The following is a 19,511-nucleotide window of genomic DNA, read 5'->3' as shown; positions in this document are numbered from 1 at the left end:
ACAGATGCCACTTGTCTTTTGTGAATGTGTATTTGACTCTTTGCAAATGATTCAAGGCAGCGGTTCTGCACTAGATAACCTTAAGTCAGAAAAAGAACCCAGAAAATAAATGATCACATATTTTCACATTTTATTGAATAGTAACATAACTTATATTAGGATTGTAATCATAAATCGAATTTCTTAAAAGAGTGTTTTTTTTAACATTAGGAGGAAATAAAAGGGCAAAAACAACCTCTTGAGGAAGACAATGACCCCATTTCTCAATCACACATTTGCATGAAAACCTTTTGAATGTCCTCAACAGGAAACATTTCTCAAAATCCCTCTGCTTCCTACAGTGGGTTGTATCACCCTGATCTGTCCTGGGTCATGCCCTTTCATGTCCCAGGCATGCCCTCAGACAGTCAAACTTTCTCACATTTTTCCAGTGGATAGCCTCTGCAAATTCGTTGTCTCGTACTAAGAAGAAATGTTCCAGACATTCCTCATCTTCGTCCTGTTACTCGTTGTACTCCTCCCAGTTGATGTTGATGAAGGTCTTGCTGTCCATGCGGTCGATGTAGAGGACTCCGTCCAGGTGGTCCATCTCGTGCTGGACGATGCGAGCGGGCCATCCGCTGGCCTGCCACGTGACGGCTTCACCCTTCTCATTAAGACCTGCAGTGACATGCAAGGAGAGGGGGAAATATACCGAAACATATTGGTGATTACCTTTCAGTGCGAGTCAGACAGTGTTGACATACAATGACCAACCCTTAAGTCCAAGTCAAGTCCCAAATCCTTCATGTGCAAGTCTGTGTCTGAGTCGCATCACAAGTCCTCAGCACTTGAGCCCAAGTTGGAGTCTGACTAACCAGTGTGAATGCAAGTAATCCAAACTGAAGTAAATGAACATATGCACAGACAGGTTAACATCTGACATTAAAAGCTAGTTTACTCATTATGATGGTGACAAAGTTGTGGATTTCAAAGGAGCCGGGGTTCCATAGATTTTTGTTTTACTAGAGGTCTTAGATTCCTTGGGCTTCTGAAATAGATGATCTCTTATAGGATTATGTGTGGCAGCGGCCCACGACAAATAGATTTCACAAACCAATGCAATAACACAATAACAATGTTTGTCTTGCAGGCATACAGTATTCCACTGCCATACTGTGTAACTTGGCTGCCACAGCTTTATTCCTGTTTGTTTTGGTTTTGTAAAAACTTAGTAGTGGATGAAATTTTCCCCCGAGGGTTGGGCACTGCCTTATGAAGGAATGTAGAACAGTTCATTTCCAATATGTGCCCTCACGATCAGTGACCTGCAGGTTTTCATTCCAACCACACCTGACTGCTGATACGCAGTCGTGTTTGGTTGGAAACCAAACAGCAGCATAAAGCACAAAGACACACCGCAGACATACCTGACACTTCTACAGACACATATCTGGGAACGGTTGCAGAGAAGCCTGAGATGCTCTCACAGGCCTCCTGGAAGACCACCGTCCTCCCATCCAACACCCTCAGCTGGGGGTTGACAAAGATCCTGAGGGGCTGGGCGGAGAGACCCCGGGCCTCCCTCGATGCAGGTGAACTCTCCTCCACCATCTTCTCGGGATACTCCAGCGCTAAGATGCGAAGCGGCACCCCTATCTGAGGCGCGCTCAGTCCCACACACTCCAGTTTCTGCATCACTTTCACCATGGTTCTGATGATCCGCTGCACCTCGGGGCCCGTTATGGCTGCGGGGTCAACGGCGGCCGCCTGTGAACGCAGCACCGGGTCCCCCACCTGGCAGACGTGACTGTAGGGAGGACTGGGAGGGGATATGATCTGGCGTTTCATGTACTGAAAAAATGAGCGCACCTTGATGTTGGTGCAGTAGGAGCGCCTGGGGAGGGTGGAGCAGGGGGAGGTGGTCACCGCGGTCAAACTGAGAGCCTGGGTGCTGCAGCGAAGGGCTGACGATGTGCACAGCCTGAAACCGTCCCGGGACAGCTGCAGCACAGATGCACACAATGCTCTGCTCATGGTTGGGCTGCAGCTGGAGTGATGTGATGATGAGGCACCGTGCTGCAGGGAGGGGATGCAAAGAGAGGACAGAATTAACTTTCAACCATCATGACCTCAGGGGCCGCAGGTCTACATTTCAACCCAACATTACAACTGGTTCATGTTTATTTAGAAGTTTATTTAGAACCCAAATCACTGACTTCAGAGGCTCAAATGGCTTTATAGGCCCACAAGTTTGACAGGGAAAAAGGAAGAAATTCGGAGAAGTACCAATTTAAGAGGCCCTTCCTGCCCACTCACATTTACAGTAGCTGCCAACCAAGTGGGCAAATTATCAAATTAAATAGAGCCTGTTAACAGCAGCCGTTTAGAGAGGGAAAAGCAACTGATTTGTGTATGTGGCGTGCGCAGAATGAAAAGTAGCTCCTATCAATTTTCACATTTTAACGAGGGTTTTGCCACAGCAAGGCACTGCAGAGAGCGGCCTGTGCAGGAGCCGCAGGTGGCACAGGTGAGCTGGACACTCCGCCGGCGGTGCGAGCTGACTCTACAAACCATGCGCACCCACTCACACGCCGCTAACGACCCGCATTAAGCGGTTAGCATGCCGTGACATCTCGCCAAGCTCACCCTAACCCTGACACCTGAACACGGTGTCTGTACTTGTCTCCACCCGCTCCGTGTCTCCGTTACCTTACAGCAACGCGACCGCCGCCATGCTGGACGGAAAACAAGCTGATAACGTCACGTTTGGCGTAAATGTTCACTTGGGTGGTGGAAAAGATGCAGAAGGAGATTCAAGTTGCTCCAGCAAATTATTTCCGGGTTAAAAACCTGGCACAGCACCCTGAATTTAAGAATAAAGCAGTTAACCCTTTCAATCGGAGGCATCTATTTTGAAAGATTTCATTTCGCTGTCTGAACAAAATTCAATAAATAAACATATACATGGCATTCAAATTGCATTAAATAATGCAAATACGGTAAAATTAATAAATCTGAAAGAAAAATAGAGCTATATTGCATTTTTTTTTTAATATTTACAGAACATTGTCCTTTTTTCTAAAAAGGGAACTTGCTTAACTCAAATTTCTTTAAACATGGACTGATTTTGCTTGAGTCAGGTGCAGCACTGAGTCACTGCTCTAAGCTCAGATGGGAGAAATAAAGTGGCCTGACAAGAAAGGAGAAAAGATGGCAACAAGTGTGTTCTTACGCATGCGTCAGAGTTTCCGTACAGGTGCGCACATTCTCCCGTCAAGTTTGTTTGTATAGATCGCAACTTTTGTGTGGTAAGTGGCATACGCCTCTTTCAGGCCCCGTTTTGTGCGTATATAACGACTATAAATGAGGCCCCTGACCTTTAAATATTACCATTTAAGTAACTACAACCTTAGTCTTCTTGTCATTTTCTCTAATGTTCATTCATGTTCTGGTTATTTTTCTGCTAATTTGGACATCGCATTTCCTCGTGTTTTTGAAAGAAAACAAGTGAACTGCTCAGGTTTCAAGGGCTTAAACCGTTCGTGCTGTGTGCAACGTTTTATTTTGAAAAGCCCTTTGGTTTTGACACGGAAGTACTCGTCAACGTTTTGAAAACAGGCGGCCAATGAGCGACCCCAGAGCGGTGGCTGTTCAACACTTCACAGCCGCGACTTGCCGGTACATGTTCAGCCGGCCGGTCTCCACACCCACTCATGACAGAGAGCACAGAAGGTAAACCGAGACGTGCAGCGCGCGCCGCTCACCTGGCCCAGGTGACCCAGCAGCGGCGGCAGGTTCCTGATGGACAGCAGGGAGCCGCAGCGCATCCTGCAGCCTCAGGTCCAGAGGTTAAAGGGGATCTCAGAGCTCCTGGTGTGGATCATTGAGTACGGCTGGGCTCACAGGAGGATGGATCTATATGAAGGTTGGAAAAAACAACAAATTTTGAATTATTTTTTGTTTGAGCATTTTACACCACAATCGCCTTTTTCTGATCTCTGCAGGGCGTGTGTAGGAAATCACATGTTTGTAAAGTTACCCAGCAGACTTGCAAGTGAACTAAGGCGTTAAGGAAATAAAAATTAATTCATGTTTTACTTTGTCCTCATAATTTTTTTTTTTACACTGAGTTTAGATCGTAAAGACTCTTGCCAGTGTTGAAACAGTGGCGAAATGCTATTGTGCAAGTAAGAAGCGGGTAAACTCTTACATGAGAGTGTGAGCTGGTTTATTTTTCTTTACTGCATCCCAATAAAACCCATAAGAAGGGCAGGGTGAGCTAAATTAGGTAATATGATGTATTTGACCCATCCATGCTGTGACATTATGACTGTTCTTTTATAAGATATTTACACACAAGGTAACTAGTGATGTGGATGTGATGACCAAGCAGGTAGAAAAGTCTAATAAATTCAGGCAGTTGCATCCCTTTACTGTAATGTAATTTTTAATACAAGGAAAAGACAACTTATGCCATGTCACAATAATACAATATCGAAAATCCTGTATATCTAGTTTCATATCACGGTGTATTGCTTGGGCATGTTGTACACTAGACAGTGGAAACCTCAGATGTAATTGTAACAGTCATTATAAAACCTCAGCAGATCTGGTTTGTCAGCCTGCTGATGTTTCATGTCCCGCCGTCTCCTCCCAGCTGTGGACGCCGCCCTTTGGCCGGATGTTGACCCCCAGCCCGTGACCTTGCAGGAGTCGTGGCGGCTGCGAGTTTTGTCCGCCCAGGCGTACTCCATCATGAAGAGCAGGGACGTCAGAGGCTTTGAGAGGGTGGTGGCGTTTCTGGAAGCCACATACAGACTGTCGCCCGGCCTGGTGGCTCCCATCAAACACATGAAGATCATCTTTGGCCTTAAGACCATGGTACGGGAGGGGTGGTGTTATACTAGAGCAGTAGAAAAAGACTGACTGATTCGATCATTCATCTGCCTTAAATGCAGTGGAGATGCACTAACACAGTTGTTTTTAAAGCAGGGTCCCGGGGTCCCCCAGAGTCCTTGAGAGCCCTCAGTGGGGGCCAAAGCAAAATGAGGAGTTTAAATGCTTGAGAAAGTCTGTGTTCAGACGCCTTTCAAAAACATTTAACCACAAGGAATCTGATGCTGCCTCACTGATCTGACTTTTTTTAATGTATGAGTCTAATAATTTGAAACATAGCTTTCTTGTAATTTTTCTGAAGAATGTGTTGTTGGTAATTTTGGGGTCATTTCTTGCTAATTTACTCAGTGCCTTTTTTTAAAGACATCAAGTGAAAAAAAGTGAAATAAGAAAAAACATAGGAAAACAAATACAAGAAAAGTACCAGAAAGTTTGCAAATAACTTTAAAATCTGGAAAAAAAAAAACAAGAAAACTGTATTTAGAATAATTAGATAGCAATGTTTAATCATGAGATCAGTGATGCTGAATCAAGTTCAGATTTCTTTTGTTTAAATGCTTGTGGAAAAAAATCATTCCTCATATAAAGGTCCCTATAGGGCAAAATCACCTCAAATGGGGGACCGTGGCTTATTCAGAGTCAGCTTGGGGGTCCGGAACCTGACACAGTTTGTACCAACAGCCACCCAAGTTGTTCCCAGGTGTCCCGTGGCTGTAAAATGTTATTAAATCTCCCTCCAGGTGATCATGTGGATGCTCAGGGAGGGTCGAGGCCTTGTCGAAACTGTGATCAAGACCATCCAGTATTTTCCCAGCAAACTGCCTCAGTACCAAGATCGCTGTGTGAGTATTCTCTTGTTGGAGGTTTCAGGAGCAGCAGATCTGCTGAACTCTAAGCTGTGGCAGACTCTTCATCGAATATAATTTGCGACTGAACCAGGCTAGTTTTTTGGGGACAAAGTGAAGCAAGTGAAGCAGATTTAACAGACTTAGTAATGACTGTTTTTTGTATTTTTCCTTCCCTCCTATGCTGCATTAATCAGAGCCAACATGAGATGTTCCTCATGAGGAAGAATCATCTGGACTTCAAGGCTTTGGCACACACACTTGCCATGGACAAGGACAAGCTTGAGTGTTATGTAAAGGTTAGTCATCACTACCTTTACACACAGTGCCGATAACTGCCAAAACAAAGCATGCACCAATATAAAGTGTCTTAAAGCTTCAGGACTTCAGTACCCAGAAATCCTGCAGGGTGATGTCAGTGAACTATACACAGCACATTCCTGTTCACCAGTGTGTCTGGTGTGTGATGCTTAAACCGAAAGGATCCCATCTTAAAATCTTAAGTTCTCACCTGTGATGCATGCAATCTCTCCTCCAAGGACTAAGAGCAGCTCCTTTTATCTCCAGCAGGGGGCCCTGCAGAGCCATACTTTAATGCCATCCTTACACATTGGACACTGAGCTTGAGCTGTCTGTGTTTATGCCTCCAAAACAAGTGATGTAATAAGGAGTAATGATTGCTTTGTGTTGTTTTGTCTTCTCTCAGCCGACCGGGTCCTAGTAAACCTCATGGGAAAACAAGCTAGAAAAGTATTCCTCCTCACTTCTTAGGGTGCTGGGAGGTAACTCTGCAAAAGCAGTTTCTCAGAGACACTTGGAACTGAGGGTTTAAATGTGCAGAAAAAGAGATGAGACCTATAACCATCCGCTGTGTCGCTCTTTGTCATGGTGTTAATGGAAAGAGCTACCAATAATGATAATATACACTCTAAAACAGGGTGTCTGCAGGTCCCTAAAGAGTCTTTAAATGTCTTCAATTCTATGTATAAATATTAGGCCTTAAAAGTCATCAAATAGTCTGAAATTTGAATTTAAGAGGTCTTAATTTTAACAAACATTTTTTACCTAATTCCATTTAAAACATTGACTCTTGGATGCCATTAAGCTGCAAAGAAAAAGATTTGGTTTTGTGTTGCTGAGTCTGCAACATGGTCCCTGTCAGGGTTCATGGAAAACACCTGGAAAATTCCAAAACAAAGGACAAACAGGACAAAAACACAAAACCGGCGCTTCAGTCAGCACAGTGTTTGTGCATAAAAATGTTGTGTGCATATTTAGGGTGTTAATGTGTTCATTTTTTTATACATAAACATGTACAACGCCCAGCAAAGTGGTGACGTGGAATCTGAGACATCAGTTTCACACAATTTTGAGCTGTTTATCCATTTGAATCAGTTTAAGATAACTTCATGTGAGAAACAGCATGATCATGAAAATTCCTGGAAAATGATTCCTTTTTTAATTGTTGGAGCCCTGTACAACGGCAAGCACAAAGTTTCTCTCAAAGCTAAGGAGGGGATCTTGGCTGTCATTGAGAAAGAAATCCTACTCCAGCTGCAGCGGCAGACAATGAAAGAGCAAACAGTACACAAGCGGCTTTTATGGAAATTATGACAAATTTCCTGGTTGCACCGTAACAAAGTAAATATTCCATTAAATGAATGGACAACGCACATCCAACTGCACTAGGTTTGTTTCTTGATGACTGATGAGCATACATATTTATCACAAACATCAATTCATCTGTCAAATATTGTGAAAACAGCTTGGAATAATTATGTTGATTATGAGCGGTCCACCGAGAGGCGGGATGGAAGATGGACCAATCAGGACGGATGACATGGCAACGACCGGAACGGAAACGACTAAGGAACAAAGGATCCTGAGAGAATGCAGCTGTGGTTGGTCCAAGACAACTACCTACCAGGGCCTGCGGATCCATCAGGGGAGGATAAAGTGCGGCGGTGGCAGCCAGATGCAAACTTGCACTGCACAAGCAGGTCAGACAAGGAGGAGTCAGAGCCAGGTTGAGCACCACAGTGCTACTGATGCCGTCATTGCATCCGGCGAGAGTGATCAAGTTCACCCTTCCCAGCAGGATTCGCAGCAGCCGCAACCTATCCCACAAGAGGTGCATCAGATCCGAACACCAACCAGGGAGCCCTCCGTTGGAAGTACGGAGAAGCCAGCCCGGAAACCAAGGATCAAATGGCCAAAAGCCGGAGACAAAGACGGATGGAGCAGCTTTGACGAGACCCTGCACACAATCCTCCAGGGCACCCTAAAGGGCAGCGCAACATCCAAGCTGAACATCTTCGGCCATATCATCTATGAGGAAGGCAGGGAAAGATTTGGAGAGATGCCTCAGAAAAATATCTCCCCAAGGGGGATGGGGAGACGCGAGAGAGAGATCCTGCAGCTGGTAAGGGAGCGACGTCTCCTGCGAAAGGCATGGAGGAGAGCGGAGGAGGAGGAGAAGGATGGCCTCCAGAACCTATGGAGCCAAATCAGATGCAGACTAGTCCATCTGAGGCGAGCCGAACGGATCAGGAAACGCAGAAGCCGCAAGGAGAAAGCGAGGGCGAGCTTCTTCCGAGATCCTTTCAAGTACGCCCGAGGCCTGCTGGAGGAAAAGAAATCGGGAACGCTGCAGACTTCTGAGCAGGAGCTGGAAGAACATATCAAAGACCAGGTAAGTGACAGTCTAAAGGAGAGCCCTCTCGGACCATCAGGGCACATACCTCGCCCACCAGAACCCACCTCTCCATTTGACGTCTCTCCTCCCAAATGGTTTGAAGTCAAGCAAGTGGTAGAGCGAGCGAGAGCTGCTTCCGCGCCGGGACCAAATGGCGTACCATATAGCGTCTATAAAAACTGCCCCAGGACCCTGAAGCTTTTGTGGAGACTAATGTGCACCGCCTGGAGAACCCTGTCCATCCCTCCAGTGTGGAGCAGAGCAGTCACTACCTTCATCCCGAAAGAGAAAGACTCCTGCAACATCACCCAATTCAGAGGCATAGCCTTATTGAATGTGGAAGGGAAGATCTTCTTTTCGGTGATGGCAAAGCGCATGACCAGCTACCTTCTGGCAAACAACTACATAGACACCAGTTGCCAGAAGGCAGGTGTCCCTGGCTTTCCTGGCTGCGTGGAGCACTCAGCTATGATCTGGGAACAGATACAGTCGGCAAGGCAGAACAAATCAGACCTGCATGTGGTCTGGCTAGACCTTGCTAATGCCTATGGGTCTGTTCCCCACCAACTTATCCACTTTGCGCTCGACTTCTTCCATATTCCATCACACATTCAGAGCCTAGTAGCAAGGTACTTTGACAACTTCCACATCTGCTACACAACCCAGGAGATCTCAACCGGCTGGTATCGTCTGGAGAAAGGGATAGCAATGGGTTGTTCCATCTCCCCTATCCTTTTCACCGCAGCATTTGAGATCATCTTGATCGGTGGAAGACAAATGGTCAGAGGCATCAGATCCAAGTCAGGCCAACGTCTCCCAGCCCTTCGGAGCTACATGGATGATGTTACCACACTCCTCCAGACAGCTGCGTGCACAGTCAGACTCCTGAAGAGGCTCGAAGAGCTGCTAACATGGGCCCGGATGAGGATAAAGCCAGCCAAGTCCCGCAGTCTCTCCATCAGAAAAGGCGTCCGGAACGACAACATCTCCTTCTCAGTTGATGGTGAAAATATCCCGCTGCTAGTGGACCAACCGGTACGGAGCCTCGGAAGGCTTTACACATCCGACCTATCTGACAAACACATGGCTGCCTCTGTTGGTTCCCAGCTCCTGGACGGATTAGGCAAGATCGATCAGAGCCTTCTGCCAGGAAAATTCAAGGTCTGGTGCTATCAATTCACCCTGTACCAGCGCCTGATGTGGCCTCTCAAGCTCTGTGACATCAGCCTTTCCACTGCCCAGAAGCTGGACTCCAAAGCCAACAGTTACATCCGGAAGTGGCTGGGTCTTCCCCGATGCCTTTCCACCACAGCGCTATTTGGGAGAACTACATTGAAGCTCCCCCTGAAATCTATTAGCTTGGGCTACAGACAGGAGAAAGTGAGGCTTCTTTTCGAGCTCAGAGAATCACCTGACCCATCTGTCCGAAACGCCAAGGCCCAAGTTCGCACTGGACGCAAGTGGGATGCTGCAAAGGCTGTCGACCAGGCCATCACCCGCCTGAAACACCTGGAAGTCGTTGGGTTGCAGCAGCAAGGCAAGGCTGGCTTCGGTTGGGGACCAACACCCAAGATGTGGTCCAAAGCATCAAGGAAGGAAAGGAAAGACCTTGTGATCTCTGAAGTCGTCAAGATTGAGGAGGAGAGCTACAGAATCAAAGCCGTCAGCCAGCAGCAACAAGGGAAGTGGATGACGTGGGAGGCTGTCGTTGACAGATCCATCACATGGGCCGATATGTGGAGGATGCCCCAGGCAAGGCTAAGCTTCATGATTAGGGCCACGTACGACACTCTTCCCAGTCCTCGGAACCTGCACCTGTGGTTCAACACAGAGGAGATATGCCAACTCTGCAGCTCCAGCAACCCAAGTCTGCAGCATATCCTCTCTGGGTGCAAGGTGGCGCTGACGCAAGGCCGGTACAGATGGCGCCACGACAGAGTGCTACGCAAGTTAGCCGAAATCCTGGAGACACGCAGGCTGGAAGCTAATGCCAGCCCACAAACATCACAGCGGCGGATCCAGTTCATCCGGCAAGGGAGCGGAAGCCGTAGCACCAGCACAAAGCAGCGGTCCCTTCTTTCCCCCGGAGGCGGATGGAGCATGAGAGCTGACCTTGATCAGCAGCTGAAGTTCCCCCAGGACATCACATCTACCACCCTCCGGCCTGACATTGTCCTCTGGTCTGTCCCCACGAGGACAGTCATCATGGCAGAGTTGACGGTCCCTTGGGAAGACGGGATGGATACCGCCTTCGAGAGAAAGAAGGAGAGATACACCGACCTGGCAGAGGCTTGTTCTCAAGCAGGGTGGAAGGCAGCCGTTTTCCCAGTAGAAATCGGGTGCCGAGGCTTTGCCGGAACCTCCACCCAGCGGCTCATGGTGTCCCTTGGAGTGACGGGATCCAAATTGAGGAAGGCGCTCAAGGACCTGGCGGAGGAGGCAGAACAGGGCAGCTTCTGGCTCTGGCTCCGCAGAAAAGACAGAGCATGGGGGAAGCAAGGAGCTTAGAACTCCCAAGGCAGCTTGGTATGCGGTCACTCTTGACTCAGGGAATGGACGCCCCTGCCATGCATAGTCCCTTGGGGCCCATTCCACATCCACAAGTACAATAGACATGGACAGAGAGTGGGAGAAGGATCCATAAGCCAGCTGCAGGGAGTGGCAGGGAGACGTCCCTGGCACTGCCCCACCACCCCGAGATGTTCCGGGATTAAAGGGGCGAAACATCAGTGAGGGGTGGCTCCCGGCTGACGACCCTGCAGCAGGCCCACTGGCACCGTCGGAGGTGCGACAGGCAGCAATGCCCAGCAGGAAAACCAACCTGTGCTTACATCTAGGGTTGGGTTTTTCGTGAACTCCAAAAAAAAAAAAAAAAACTAAAAGCCTTCCTGTGTTTCAGAGTAAGATGGAGGAGCAGTATGGTGAACATTATGCCCAGAGAGTGGAGGACAGGCTGCTGCACTATCTGTGTCTGCTGGACACTGTGCTACCAGAAGACACCTACATTGATAAGGTGTGTGTGTTCAGGAGTGTGTGCTAATCTGTTCACATATGAATATACACAAAATTGAGATTTCTTCTTTATTTGAGAATGTGGCGTTGTGGATTCGGGCTACTAGATTCTACTAGAGAACAGAGAGAGATCAGATAATAGAATAAGGAGCAAAATTTAAACTAACAAACTAATTTAAAAGATTTTTACATGAAGAAGATGATTAGACGATCATTCTTCCATGGTTAAAGTAAGTGTTGATTTTTCAGTGACAGTTGTTTTTGGTCAATAAATGCTCATTGGAAGGTTTTTCTCTTACTTTTAGAAATAGTTTTCTAAATGTGTTAAATTTCCTCTGATCAGTGTGGACTTAAATATTGGAGCAATGTTGAAATTTAGTTTTTAGTGTTAATCAATGCTGATTTTGGTGTGGCATTGACGGTTAAGGCTAGTCTAAGGCTGGGTAATAGAAAATGAATGCAAATCAGTGTATTGATCTCTCTAATACACCACATTAAGTTGCTGTTATGGTGTAAAGGTGAGTGGCTGTGCATCCCTGATGATTGGCTGATTAAACCAGCCCATGAGAAAAAGTAAATGACAGAAATGACAACAGTTTGCATGCCTCCAACATCATAATGGGATAATAATTTTGTTTTCCATATATGAATGTGTCAAATAGCTCCTGAAGAAAGAGCATCCTTTGAGCACAGAGGAGAAGCTGCTGTTGGAAGTGACAAGATGTGACTCTGACACCACAACAACATCTCTGAAGAGGCTTCTGCGCTGCGGTAAGAGTCACCTCACCTCACAGTGTGTTCCTACTGTATCCTGCATTTACGTTGTATCAGGAAAATGGGAAGGCATCCCCTTACTAGGTCAAGGTCAGTGTTTGTGGTTGTCCTTGTTAACTTTAAGTCATGGTCCTCTGTAAACGGTAGGAGAGGTTTGTTGTGTTGGAGGCTGACATGGGAACCTCTGTGGCACAGTGCAGTGTTGTGGGGAGTTTTGTTCTTTGTCACACTCCTTCATGTTTTTTTGCTATTCGAGCCTGTGTGTAGTGATAGTGTGTTCAAGACAACTCAGCTGGGAGCTTTTGACTCAATGACATATTGTTTAAAATATTGCAGTAAAGCAGCTTTTGTGACAATGGTGATAGAAACAATAGAGGAAAATGTCCAACAATTGACTTTTTTCATCATCATATTGCACAAGCCGAAGCTATTCCGGCCTGTTTTCTCTGTTTACAAAGATTAAACAAAGACAAAGATGGACAGACAGAGCTGCCATAGCCCAGCCAGTCTCTGCAATGCTCCACCTGCAGTTTATTAAATTCTCAGAATTTAGGCACAAACTTCTCACTCTGATGCCAAAGTCTGCTGAATCCCAGATCCTGTTAGTTACTAAACCAGAGACCTCACTGTCTGCCTAAAACCTCTCAAAGCCAAAGATAAACGTGGTATCAATGTGGATCAGGTTTTACAGATTGAGAGCACTCAGAGAAGCTCAAAGACTCAGTTGGTTTTTCCATGCTGCTTTTAATTTGCTGCTGGGTCAGTTTCACAGTGGCTATAGTCAGCAGTGTTTTGGGCTTCACCCCAAAAATAGTGGGGTAGCAAAAGTCAGGGCCATAGCTGAAGACCATGAACGAGTCTAATGTGGCTTTTCAGTTGGCTTTTTCCTTCTGGACATTTGAGTAAACTATCTCCTTTTGAACTTAAGATGTGTAGCATTCTGTGGTCATTATTATAACATTAGTTTGGAAAACAAGACAAGGTTTTTGGAGCAGTTTGTGTGACTAAAGTAATGAAGGTCTTCATTTGCTGGATCAGTGAAATTAGCTGGCAAGGTGCTACAGATATTTAGGCTGCTCAGTTTCTCTGTTTTAGAGGCAGTTATCATACATAAGCAGTTATCATATGTAAGCATCTCTGTTAATATCATGTATGTCTTACTAATCTGCATTTCCATTGCTTCAGATGCTGCCTCGTGTGGTCTGACCAGGGTTCCTCAGAATGCAGGGCAAGGAATGGAAATGGAAAATGGTCTCCCGTCAAAGGCTGCTAGGTTTGCCAGCTGCTCTAAGGCTCTTCTCACGCCAGAGGAAATGAAAACCTCCATGGAGATGCTCCCAGAGGTGATGAGTAGAAGAGAGGAGGCTGCCCAGGATCCAGTCAAAGCTAGCCCTCTCCTCTTTGAGAATGAGGATGATTCAGAAGTGAGGAGTGTTCAAAAACCAGAGGAGAATGGGCAGGAGGTGGCAGGTAGAGAGGAATTCAAGGCAGTGGATGATGAATCTGACAGCGGCGAACTGGAGGTGGGTTCTCCTTCTCAGGATGCCATGGTCCATCCTCAGTTCTGCTCCAGACACCAGCGATGGGTGAGAAGCATCCTGTGGGAATGTCCTGACGAGTGCTCGGAGGAGCTGCTGGGTCAGGCGAACAATACCATATCCCCTGTCCTCTTTTATTCGTCCTCTTCCACCTCCTCATCGCAGGACCTGACCCCCTCTCTCCTCATTCCCGGTGTCCCTTCTGTCCAACAAAACCCACCCTCACAGATCTCCACCCCTCCCGAGACAGGAGCTAAAATATCCGAACAAGTAACCCCCATGGACAAGCCAAGCTCTGGGCCACCTGAACCAGCAATAAAGTCTCCTCAATCAGAGCCTCTGACCCAGCTCACTTCCTCACCGTACAATTTTCCAGTGACCACTCTGTTGTCACCAGCAATCAAACCAATAAACATCACCTCTGTCAAAGCATGCACCTTTTCTTTTCAATCCCAGCAAGTATCCAAAAGTCTCTTAAACATATCTAGCAAGGAACAGGCTACCTCCACATCTTGTCTGCATCCACCAGCCCCTCCAGTCTGCCGTACCTCAAGAGCCAAAGAAGCTGCCTCCACCCAACAACAAATCATGGCTCCACGAAATCCAACAAACACCACCTCTGTTGTCATACCAGTGTCTGAGCGTACTCGGCTGCCAACAGCTCCTGTGTCCCAGAGTCAGTCTACCTCTGCCAGCCGCCCACCACCAGCCAGACCTCTTTCCAGGCTTTCAAGAAGGCTCAGTGGAGCTTCTGCCAACATCAGAGCTTCACAGTGTCCAACCCAAAGCAGCCGTATCTCTTCACCTGTGCTGCCTGAAAAAGCCTTAACTCCACCTTTGCCTAATGACTCCAATGTTTTGGGTTGCCCTACACAGGCTTCCAATGCTCAATCAGGGACTCTTTCCTTAAAAAACACTAGTAACAAAATCCCTTCTTCAACCACACTATCACCCGACCAGGCTCCTCAAGTTAGTTTACACTGGGCTGCCTACTTAAGCCACCCACGAAGACAGGTTCTCCACCACAGCTTTAACCCCTCTCAGTTACAGACCAGGTCCTGTTCCATCTCCCGGTCCTCTATGCCTGCCCACCAGGCTGCTGGAGTCAACTTAGCGCCACTGAGGTTGTCACTGCAGGGTCAGGCTGTGTTGCTTCAGTCTAAACTGCTACACCCATATGTGAGGCTCACAAGACTGAACCTGGTAGAATATCACAGACTTACCAAAGGGAGCTCCCCAACCAGGCCTGTGCAACTTGTTGACGAGGAGGAGGACAGTGATGATGATGATGCGGCAAAGGAGGATGAAGAAGTAAATTATTTGTTTGATCCAAACTGTCTTTACTCTAGTCAGGAGTCTTCATGCAGTGATAGTGGGGACTCACAGAATTCAGACCCTGACTTCATCCCTTATGTTAAAAAACACTGACCACAGGGTGGGACTGAGGAGAACCCTAACCCTAACCCTAACCAGCAGTGTTGCTCGGCTGAGGTTCAAACAGATGACACTAAAGTGATAGTTTGGGTTCATACATAGTCTGCAACTGCATACTAGTGTAAAAGATCCTCCAAGCTTGACTTGTCAGCGACTTCCCTGTCACAAGAACTGCTTCACTTGGAGTGTTCTTCTCCAAAATGAATGAAAAGGATCTGGACAAACAAACATGATTTTGAGCAGCAAGGTTTTTTTTTTCCACAACATACATTTGTTCAGGATTGATTATTAACATTGTTTTTTTCAGCCCTCTTGCTTGCTAACTGGTGGAACTAGTTTCTGTATCACTTGATAAAGATCCCCCATCATTTATCTGTTCTGCATTGTTATTGCAATGTGCACAGTTGTCTCTTGAATGTTGGACACCAAAATAATTAGAGTTTTGTAACTGCAGACAGATTATTGTTCATTATTCAGCATTGTCTTGTTAAAATAATAATAATAATAATGATAAAAAAAAACAGTCCTGTCAGTAAAAGTAACAGGTTTGGAACATTTGATGCCTTTTTAAATGGTTCCTCACAGCACCATAAGGGTACTATGTAGAACCGTCTTATGGTATTAAAGCAAACGTCTCTAAAAGCATTTTTTAATGCACCAAAATGGGCTCTGCTCAGGTACAAGCCTCACTAATCATTGAGAGTTGCACAGAATTGCAATTTATTGCACAGAACCTTTTATAAGAGTGTAGGCCCCCCTGTGTTTTACCATGATGAGATCAAAGTAGGTCCAAAAGATGAACAAGCTGTCACCAGCCTGTTGGACCTTGCAGCATTCTGTCTTGAACCGTAATGTGTCTTAACTTCAATATGGACAAAACACCACACACTTTTGTTTAACCCTTTGAAACCCATGAGGTTGAGGGATTTTAATTCACACATGTATTTATTTATTTGTTGGTGGGGGGGTATTTTTATATAAACTTTTTTGTAATTTGTGGTGTTTTTTTTTTTTTTTTTTTTTTAATAACCCTTTAAACCTAGGCACACGATGTGGGAAGCCTCTTTCCATGTTGTGTTATGGGCTGGCGTTCTTTACAGCAGGTACAGTACAGTTGGTGTAGGCCTGTACTGTTTTGAGGGTCCAGTTTTCACCGGCCAATCACGTGCCTCTCTCCTCAGTTACCCAGTGGCCTCAGCGGAAACCTGTTGCATAAATGTGAGTCGGCACAATATGGCATCCAGAGCTGTCCAGAGCTGACTGGCTGACCATGGGTGACTGACTGGTGCGACTGTTTTTAGAGTTGGGTGGCATATCATCGGGGTCCCCGCTCGGATCATCATGACCCCCGCCCGCCTGCGTGCACACGACTGTTTACACATCGCTGTTGGAGGGAAGAGCTGACGGGCCCGGCCTCTGTGCCGGAGGTCAAATGAGGACACTCATGTACAGTTCACTGGGGCTTTTGTGTAAAAGATTGATGAGGAAATGTGGCCTTGAATGAGAATATTTTAGACTGGAGGTTTGGTAAAGATCAAACATGGGAAATATGTAGATTTGACTTGTGGAACTGATTTAGCAAGTTCTGAATTTGCAGTGTAATAAAAGTGCCATATGCCATTTTTTTAAAGCCCACAATGGCATTTTACAATGGTTTCAGGCTGAACATTTTCAAGTATTTGTGGAGGAGTTCTACAAATCACACAGCTGTGGAGGCCATTGGCCATTTTACTAGAAATTATTTAGTCAAGAAATTTACCAGCTGCCAAATGAATCGAGAGCTGCAGTGACAGGAGCTTCTAGACTAAAGATAGAACTGATTTACACTGTACTTGAGAATCTGGACTTTGGAGCTGAGGCAGACTGACTTAGTTGGAAATATATCAATAAATGAAGAAGCAAGATTATTGAAGAAACTGAGAAATAAGTAGATAAACAACAGGGGGATAAAAAACTAAATTCCCAGCAGGATTTACTGAAGGGCGAGGCCTAATTTATCTAAGGATTTGTGATTAGCTGATCATTTCACAGCATTTCACTGCCAAGTCACAAATCCAAGACAACCCTCCAAGACTGGCATCCCCATAATTTGCATATTGAAGGTAAAATAAGGAACTAATTCCTAGAAAATAAATTTGTCTGTAGGAAAATAAAAACTGCAGTCGGGGAGTCAGGATTGGTCCTCCGTCAGTTAAAGGGAAGCCCTTAACCTGAACTGCTTGTAATTTTGTTGAGATACCCAACAAGTGTGTGGATAAATGTTGTGAAGGAATTTACCATTAAAATCATGTGTTACATTAGCCTTTGTATGAGCTCATAGTTAAGCTGGTGGTATTTGCAATGGATCAGACCCTCTACCAGCTTATCTCATTTAGAAGTGATCAGTTACTTTACTTGAATTCATGACTAGACCTGTTCATTAGCTAGGTCTGTTTCTGGAAAGTTTTTATTGCTTGATTACCTGATTGACTATGTTGACATGCAAAGTATATGTAAAATCTGAAGACCTTAAAAGCTTCCTGTCACCTCTGTCATATTGACAATCTACCTCCGAGCTTTGGGGTGTGATTCTCCTGCTGTCACAGCATTAAAGGCCTGAGGACCATCTGACTGTTCATTTTTGTTGTAGAATTCCATGACAATGTCACATAATTATGCTAGTTCTTATACTGGCTTTGACTTCTGTGTGTCACTTGGCCTACTGTGGCATCTGTGACTTTGGCATCATGGGTAATATAGTCTTGATTGGGATAGAAATGTTTGGATTGAGAACAGTGAGACCCAACATAAAGCTTTTGCTTGGAGTAGGCCCCCCACCCCCCCTACATTTTATTCTGATATACGAATCGCAAATAAGGAGGCTTACCAATCACAATTTCATCACAAGTTCTCCATCAAAATTATATTATCCGCACTTTGTATTAACATTTGAAATAGATTACATCAGCCAGTCCATCCCATTCAAAGATCATCTTCAAAGATTAGTGGTTCATACATCAAGATAATTCTGCATGGTCATTATTGTATTCATTAAACTTATTTTCTACACTAAATTGTGTAACACATGTTGTATGTCAAATTGCATTGTCATCCCTTTTTTATTACCCGCCAGGAGCTGGAAACACTGTTCACACAACACTATGTCCTCTGAGTTGCACAGTCTTAAAGCTTGCATCTGAAGGTAACTTCTTGTTCCGGTGCTACACCCATCCCAAAAATACCTCCACTTGATCATCCTGTGAGGCACTTATACAGAAGCCCAAAAACAATTTTTTTTTTTTTTTTTTTTTTTTTTTTACCTAGGTTAACAAATAATCTGTCAGCATACCGTGATGCTGAATGCCAGCTGCAGTATTAACACATTTCCCAAAGGACTCTCAGCTGATGTGAAAAAAACAAAACAAAAAAAACTTCCTGCCACACATATCTTCCAGAGCATTTTTGTTTTCCCGCATGCAAACATGATCCAGCAGGCATTCATTATTCCACAAAATCATGAATGTACTCAGAGACACGAGGTGAAGATTTGCTGGAAAGTGTTGGCTGCATGTTATTTGTGCAGCAGGTGTTCTGTGTGTGGATGGGTGGAGGGTCAGATGGAGCGCTTCTCTCTGCCAGGTGATGCGGTGCTGGTTTGGTGGTGGGGTACAAAGTTCCACTGGCACTGGATCAGCGTGTGAGGGTTTATTAACATTCGTATTTATTTATTCAGAGGCTCATTGGTACTAGCTGTGAATATTGGATTGTTTTTCCTCTTATCAGTATTGCATCAGGTTCAGTTGATACTGTATGTTCCCAGCATGAGGCTAAAGAGCAATCAGTGTCTGATCCAAAAAACAACAAATGTACCTTTCTGCTGTTTTTAACTGCCGGTTTTGATGTTGAAGCCACTTTGCGTGGTATCTGTGTCCTAAGATTGATCGACGTCAGGCTTTTGTCCTTTTGTCCTTTTTTGGCCAGGTGCTCATTCACTTTTTTCTCCTATGTTCCCCATTTGGTCAGTGAACTGGAAACAGTGATTTAGGCCTGCAAATAAACTTAAACTTTTAACTTATGGGGATCCAGGCTGGCAACCTCAAGGTAACAATACAACATCTCAGGATCAGACGTAAGAGGCAGAATTTATTGTCCACACGTATATTAGGGTTGAAATGACATGGGATAATGAGAGTTAATAATTAATGCTGTGGGTGTATGATATGTTTATGTTTTTTATATGATAGACACCACATGGGGAAATAGTTTGGAATCCTCAAAAATCTGTTCTGATATATGATTTGTGCACTGATGAATAAAAGGAAAAAATGTTTATCAGTTGGATGTTGTAGTTTCCAT

The 19,511-nt window shown here is 45.3% G+C and overlaps 2 protein-coding genes across 5 annotated transcripts; one reads left to right on the top strand and one right to left on the bottom strand.

Moving 5' to 3' along the window:
* Positions 1-113: 113 nt before the first annotated feature.
* On the bottom strand, positions 114-3,425 carry pdf (peptide deformylase, mitochondrial). Of its 4 annotated transcripts, none has more exons than XM_030053124.1 (3): positions 3,215-3,425; positions 1,410-2,058; positions 114-660 (listed from the first exon to the last, which is right to left on the bottom strand). In XM_030053124.1, the coding sequence occupies exons 1-3, from the start codon at positions 3,299-3,301 to the stop codon at positions 503-505; spliced, it is 894 nt and encodes a 297-aa protein (XP_029908984.1). In that variant the 5' UTR covers positions 3,302-3,425; the 3' UTR covers positions 114-502. The 4 variants fall into 4 exon arrangements, with proteins under 4 accessions (XP_029908984.1, XP_029908985.1, XP_029908986.1 ...); XM_030053125.1 differs by lacking the exon at positions 3,215-3,425 and adding an exon at positions 2,692-2,845; XM_030053126.1 differs by lacking the exon at positions 3,215-3,425 and adding an exon at positions 2,629-2,817.
* LOC115360295 (uncharacterized) lies at positions 3,257-16,096 on the top strand. Its single transcript, XM_030053121.1, has 8 exons — positions 3,257-3,290; positions 3,601-3,907; positions 4,640-4,863; positions 5,619-5,720; positions 5,921-6,022; positions 11,318-11,431; positions 12,093-12,201; positions 13,390-16,096. Exons 2-8 carry the CDS (start codon positions 3,784-3,786, stop codon positions 15,168-15,170), a joined length of 2,556 nt encoding a protein of 851 aa, XP_029908981.1. The 5' UTR covers positions 3,257-3,290; positions 3,601-3,783; the 3' UTR covers positions 15,171-16,096.
* The last annotated feature ends 3,415 nt before the right edge of the window (positions 16,097-19,511 follow it).

This window comes from Myripristis murdjan, chromosome 6 (genome assembly GCF_902150065.1).
Source record: "Myripristis murdjan chromosome 6, fMyrMur1.1, whole genome shotgun sequence".
Lineage (NCBI taxonomy): Eukaryota > Metazoa > Chordata > Actinopteri > Holocentriformes > Holocentridae > Myripristis > Myripristis murdjan.
The sequence above is the reverse complement of the archived record's forward strand: the minus strand, read 5'-3'. Positions and strand labels throughout refer to the sequence as shown.

Excerpts from the sequence above, each read along its gene's own strand:
- pdf (XM_030053124.1), bottom strand. The coding sequence starts at position 3,301 with ATGCCACTTACCACACAAAAGTTGCGATCTATACAAACAAACTTGACG. Across the intron at positions 2,059-3,214 it reads ACGGAAACTCTGACGCATGC|CACGGTGCCTCATCATCACA; the intron begins GTAAGAACACAC and ends CCCTCCCTGCAG. Across the intron at positions 661-1,409 it reads TGTGTCTGTAGAAGTGTCAG|GTCTTAATGAGAAGGGTGAA; the intron begins GTATGTCTGCGG and ends ATGTCACTGCAG.
- LOC115360295 (XM_030053121.1), top strand. The coding sequence starts at position 3,784 with ATGGACAGCAGGGAGCCGCAGCGCATCCTGCAGCCTCAGGTCCAGAGG. Across the intron at positions 3,908-4,639 it reads GAGGATGGATCTATATGAAG|CTGTGGACGCCGCCCTTTGG; the intron begins GTTGGAAAAAAC and ends GTCTCCTCCCAG. Across the intron at positions 11,432-12,092 it reads AAGACACCTACATTGATAAG|CTCCTGAAGAAAGAGCATCC; the intron begins GTGTGTGTGTTC and ends TGTGTCAAATAG.